Source organism: Crinia signifera, chromosome 9, assembly GCF_055691185.1.
Source record: "Crinia signifera chromosome 9, ASM5569118v1, whole genome shotgun sequence".
Classification (NCBI taxonomy): domain Eukaryota; kingdom Metazoa; phylum Chordata; class Amphibia; order Anura; family Myobatrachidae; genus Crinia; species Crinia signifera.
In genome coordinates, this window is record NC_139225.1 from 92,231,809 (window position 1) to 92,238,034 (window position 6,226).

At 45.0% G+C, this 6,226-nt stretch overlaps 1 protein-coding gene across 1 annotated transcript; it reads left to right on the forward strand.

Moving 5' to 3' along the window:
• Window positions 1-286: 286 nt before the first annotated feature.
• On the forward strand, window positions 287-5,245 carry LOC146035759 (protein NYNRIN-like). The gene is made up of 2 exons (XM_083159388.1): window positions 287-2,782; window positions 2,825-5,245. The coding sequence occupies exons 1-2, from the start codon at window positions 287-289 to the stop codon at window positions 2,960-2,962; spliced, it is 2,634 nt and encodes an 877-aa protein (XP_083015514.1). The 3' UTR covers window positions 2,963-5,245.
• Window positions 5,246-6,226: the final 981 nt, after the last annotated feature.

The following is a 6,226-nucleotide window of genomic DNA, read 5'->3' on the forward strand; positions in this document are numbered from 1 at the left end:
ACAGAGACCCAATTACTATTTGCTTTTTCATTTGAGGGTAAACAATTAACCTGGTGTCGTTTACCCCAAGGCTATATTGACTCTCCAGTGGTCTATAGCATAGTCCTCCAAGCCACATTGGCTCCCTGGCACCCCCCCCCATGGTTCTGTCCTGCTACAGTATGCAGATGATCTGCTTCTCTGTAGTACCACCGAGGAGGCCAGCCGGTTAGATGGAATTTCATTGTTAAACTGGTTATCAGAATGTGGACACAAGGTGTCAAAAGCAAAACTGCAATGGTGCAAAATGAATGTCAATTATCTGGGTTTTGTACTCTCCGAGGGAGAAAGGAAAATCAGTCCACAACGCATACAGTCTGTATTGGGCCTGGTCACCCCAACTACCCAGAAGGATATGCTGTCTTTCTTGGGTATGGTAAATTACTGCAGACAGTGGATTTCTGATTGTTCCTACTATGATAACATCTTGAGACAATGTACACTCAAGGACAAACCTAAGGTTATAGAATGGTCGGATGTAATGTTTTCTGCATTTGCAAAGTTAAGAGAAATGTTGGTAAAGAGTCCCGCGCTCGGCCTCCCGGATTATCTGTTAACATTCCATTTATTTGCAAGGGACACATGTACGACTATGGCGGGTGTGCTCACCCAACTTCACGGAGGCAAAATGCGCCCTGTCGCATTTTTTTCAAAAGTAATGCCTGTCACTGTGCAAGGAATGCCAGCTTGTCTTCGAGCCCTGGCTGCCTGTGCAATGGTTGTTGAGATGTCTACCACATTAACACTAGGACACCCTACTGTGTTACATACCACACATAACGTCCTTTCCATTCTCAATGGCCTACACACACAACACATGTCAGCTCAAAGACTCAGTGGTTATGAAGTACTCCTACTTAGTAACCCTTCTCTCACCATTAAATATGCAACAAACTCTGAAGGTCCGGTCCCCGTACTCAATGCCCTTTTAGGACTAAGAGGCCCTGACGACGAGGCACCTCCTCAACACGATTGTGCATTGACTATTGACTCAGAAACTTCGCCCAGAACAGACATGTACACTATACCTGTCCCGAACGCTGACACGATCTTTGTCGACGGTTCTTGCAGTCGACCAAATGACAACACATACCAAGCAGGCTATGCGGTAGTTAAGCTTCCTGATATCACTCTTGAGGCAAAGGCAGTTCCCTTACAATCAGCACAGGCTGCAGAGCTCATTGCACTCACCAGAGCATGTCACCTATATTCAGGCAAACCTGTAACAATCTACACGGACTCCAGATACGCCTACGGTGTTGTCCATGACCATGGTATGATCTGGCAACGCCGAGGATTCACAGGTGCTGATGGAAAAGGCATATCCCATGCCCAACTCATCACTGACCTGTTGCACGCAATTACCTTGCCATCACAACTCGCCATTCTCCATTGTAAAGCTCACACTGGAAGAAAAGACGACATCAGCAGAGGCAACACCTTAGCTGACGCCGCTGCTAAACGAGCTGCCACTACAGAAACTTACAACCTCATTCTTGCTATCATCTCACCACCATCACTAGATGATACCTATTTACTCACAGAATTACAGGCGGCTGCCTCTAACTCTGATCTTTCAGACTGGACATATCCAATTTTGCAGAAGAATCCACGGACTGGATTAATCTGCAAAGAGGGGAAACCATGCATTCCCCAAACCAGTGCTTCACTGTTCATAGCACATTACCACGGAGTGGGACACCATAGTATAGTCACAACCACCCTACTCCTCTCAAACGATTTCTACATCACAAATGTGAAAGAACTTATTAAACAATACATCAGTAGGTGTATAATATGTCTCAGAAACAACCCAAATAACCCAGACAAAGCAAGACACCAACACTTAGAATACCCAACCACTCCATTCACTCACCTGCAAATAGACTTTACACACATTAACAATGCAGGCAAACAGGAATATGCCCTCGTCATTGTCGACATGTTCTCACGATGGCCCGAGGCATACCCCACAAAGTCAGAAGACGCAAAAACCGTAGCCCGCATACTCACGCGTGAAATCATTCCGCGATGGGGATGCCCGCTCCAAATCAATAGTGATAAAGGCTCAGCCTTTACGGCCAAAATTACTGCAGAATTGGTCAAAGCTTTACAAATAGAATGGAAGTTTCACATTCCATATCACCCTCAAAGTTCCGGTATCGTGGAACGCATGAACCGTACCGTCAAAGACAAATTACGTAAAGCCACGGGAGGTACATTCGCTAAATGGAAACAAATCCTCCCTATTGTATTGGCTGAAATAAGAATGACGCCACAAAAAACTCTAGGATACTCCCCCTTCGAAATACTAATGGGTAGGCCTTTTCCCACACCCTGGGCAAAGAAACCACTGGTTACAACTGAGGGAGATCTAGACGTAATAAGAGAAGAGTACGTTAGATCCCTAATAGAGAAACTTAATGAGTTAGAGCAAAATGTTATCTTTAAGAATCCTTCTCATCCACAGTTACCCACTCACCCATTCAGGGTTGGAGACAAGGTCGTAGTGAAGGTACTGCCGAGAAACAAGCACCCTGGAGACTTCACCTACGGACCAGAGACGGAAGTGGTCGCAGTCACCAGGACGGCTGTCCTCACAGACGAAGGACCAACGTGGATCCATGCATCCAGAGTGAAGAAAATTCCACTCCCACCGCAGATCGACACCGATCCCGACGCTGATCCAGAGAATTACACAGACGGGACGAGAGAGGTGATAACGGGGGCAGACAGCCCTGACCTCCAACAGGACGAGGTACTAACGGGAGTCAGTGACTCTGACCTCCAACCTGGAGAAGACCTGCCGGCTGGAGGTGACGAGGAATCAGGGGTACAACATTCTGAAGCCGAGGACGACGCTACAGGATATGACTCCCCCCACCTTAGCCCTAGTGACTTTACTCGGGCTTGTTCTTTATAATTGTTTTGCTGAAGTTGATATAACCCAAAATGATGGACGCTTTACCTTCTGGTATAATTCTTCTAGCACGACTGTCGCTACTTTTATTTTTTCTTATTGTGATATTGTACCTTGCTCAAACAATCAAGGCGGGAATCGGGGAGAACCACCGCTGCCATGGCTGTGTAATGTCCACCACGCACCACACGCAGTAAGTCACGTGTATATCTGTGTCACCAGCACTTACTGGGGAGATTCTTGCGACTCATGGGGGGCTGTTGGGTGGAACACTAGAGCAGATACCACTGTCTTTGAGAGCAGCCAAGACTGGGGATATCGCCCCGATGTTGGCCTCCAGAAATGGTCCCATGGTCGATCCTTACTAACCCGTATGTCCCTACGAAAAAGGGGCACTTGCAATAGCCAATTTATCATTAACCTAGAAAACCCGGCCCCCGGCGATGCCGGACTATATGTCATGAGTAAATATCAATCAGGAGAAAGCGGGGGCCCAAGGGGAAGATTCCATTTAAAAGACATGTATGATAACCCAGAATACACCGCCCTCAAAGCCACTGTAAAACCTAAAACACCACCATCATTCTTTAAACCACATGTCACTACTTTTAATGAAATGTTAGCCATTAACAACCCCACTTACGAAGACACTATATCCATAGAGACTGGATCATCTGACGTAAACTATTGGTTAGAATGGATGAAGTATAATGCCCGCAAGGTTAATCAAACTGATTGCTATGTATGTGGAAAGTCCAGACCCCATTTAGGTACTGTACCCATACGCATACCTCCCGATCAGGATAAGTGCTTTTTTAGTTTATACACTGATACCATAGTGGAAGAGGCCAAATGTGAACAATGGAAAAAGGAATACCCCATTATGACAAAGAATACCAACCCTGGTAGTACCATAACTATTTACCCCGGTAATTACACTTGTTATTTCTCTAATAGTACTGATCAAAATGTTGTACAATTGAAATTATTTCCTGACGGGTATTGTACTGAACGAAGAAATATCAGCATACCCACCATGAAGAAATCATTAGGCGATATCTATTTTATCTGTGGAGATATGAAATTGAGGACAAAACTAAATAGCCCTTGGAAAGGAGAATGTGCCCTGGCAAAGATTATCATGCCCATTCACATCCTCCCAGCCAACCTTCCTCAACCTCCTCCCACAGGCAACACAAACACACACTCTAGAGCTAAGAGAGATGCCCCCAAGGAAAGTTTCGATCCACACATATATATCGATACTGTTGGTGTCCCTCGGGGAGTTCCAGATGAATTTAAGGCTCGAGATGAAGTCGCTGCTGGCTTTGAGTCTCTAATTCCCCAAGTGACAATCAATAAGAACGTGGACTGGATAAATTATATATATTATAATCAGCAGCGCTTTGTTAATGATACTAGAGATGCTTTAAAAGGTATTGCTGAACAGTTAGAAGCCACTTCTCAAATGACTTTTCAGAATCGTATGGCTTTAGATATGATGCTTGCCGAGAAAGGAGGAACCTGTGTGTACATAGGTAAGGTTGATGGATGCTGTACTTATATCCCAGACAACACAGGTCCTAATGGGAAAACTACCCTAGCTATTAAACATCTAGAAGATTTATCCATCGAACTCAAGAAGAACTCAGGTGTCACGGACCCCTGGAGTAGCTGGTTTGGATGGTTAAACGATTGGAAACACGCACTAACACAAATAGGCATGTTTATCCTCATTGTAATTATTGTACTTATGATAGTAGGATATTGTGTCTTTCCCATATGCAAGAAGATTGGTTCCAAGTACCTGGATAATGTAACACCTGCTATGTACACTGATCTCGCCAAAAGCCCTCCCTCACCAGAAGATTATGGTGAATATGTCAAAATTCACCATACCAAACAAGATGCCATCTACAAGAATCAAATTGTCTAAAAAGGACATTGATTCTAAGAGGGGATTGAAGGGTTAATCAGCCATCTTGTTTCTCTGTCTTATAGTTTCTGTTCCTGCTTATCTCAAGAAGTTATGTTCTGGCTTGTTTCCAGTACTCGCTTGCTATCATGTACTTTGTAACTTTCCTCAGAAACTGTACATCCTGTAATTTCTCATAACTAACGAATACTACACACTCCCCTATAAGGCGACGTATAAGCCACCCCACCTAGATGCTGTTATTTCCCTACCTCTGCACCAAATATTAACCAATCATATAATTGAACCAGCGCCGTATGTTATGTATAAATATGTTGTTTTTGTCATTATTAAATTAGAGTTAAACCTTGTATCTGTGGTCCTCGTTACTGGTCATATCATATAAGGTTACACTCTCACGGAGCTCTAAGGGGTCTTCACACTGAGGTCAAATAAGGTAATGAATATATAAGGAAATCGATACATCGGCACATGATCGATTTTCCATCAGTCCCCATACAAATAGGAGTGCTCATAAGGGGGGAAGGTGCCCAATGCCCCACGGAGGTGGCATGAAGGACGGAAAGCTGTTTATAATGTAGAAAAAAAATCAACTAAATGACAAGGGGGGACACATGCCTTGGTGTCCACAAACCCCTAAATCTGCCACTGCCTCTGTCACTCAACACAAACCCACATCTGTTCACTCAAACACAGCACACCTCTTTTACTCAAAAGACACATGCACACCTCTTTCAGTTAACACATACATACATACATACATACATACATACATACACGCACATTTCTGTCACTTAAACACAACATACTTTTCCTGTTTATCATCCATCAACATCCATCCACATAAACACTGCTTCCAATATTTATTAAGAAAAGACCTCCTGATGCCCCCCACATGCACCTTTACACACAGTAGCATTTTGAAGCAAGACAAGCTGTAAGCAACAGGATATCGTGGCAAAGGAGGAGAGTGATTCCCCCGGGCCAGCTCGGAAGTACCTCTGAGTAACTGTGCACAGAAGCTCCTCATAGATTGAACCTGTAGATTGAAGGAGGTTCCCTCTCGCCCTGGCTCTGATGTTGCTCCTCTGTTAAGGTCACGGGTGGATGATGCGACTAATTGCTAGAACCCCAACAGGTCAGTTCACGGAACGGGAGTCTCACTGAACAGCGCTCCTGCTCCCTGGTAAAATCAGCAGAACATGGAGCCGGACTCTGGAGGCCAGTACTCCGCAGCGCCCGTCTGCAACTTGCTCTCTGCGCCCGCCCGCAGTGAGTGACGCTGCTGCAGCAGGAAGTGCCCGCTGGCCGGGGAAGCAGGCAGCCTGTGG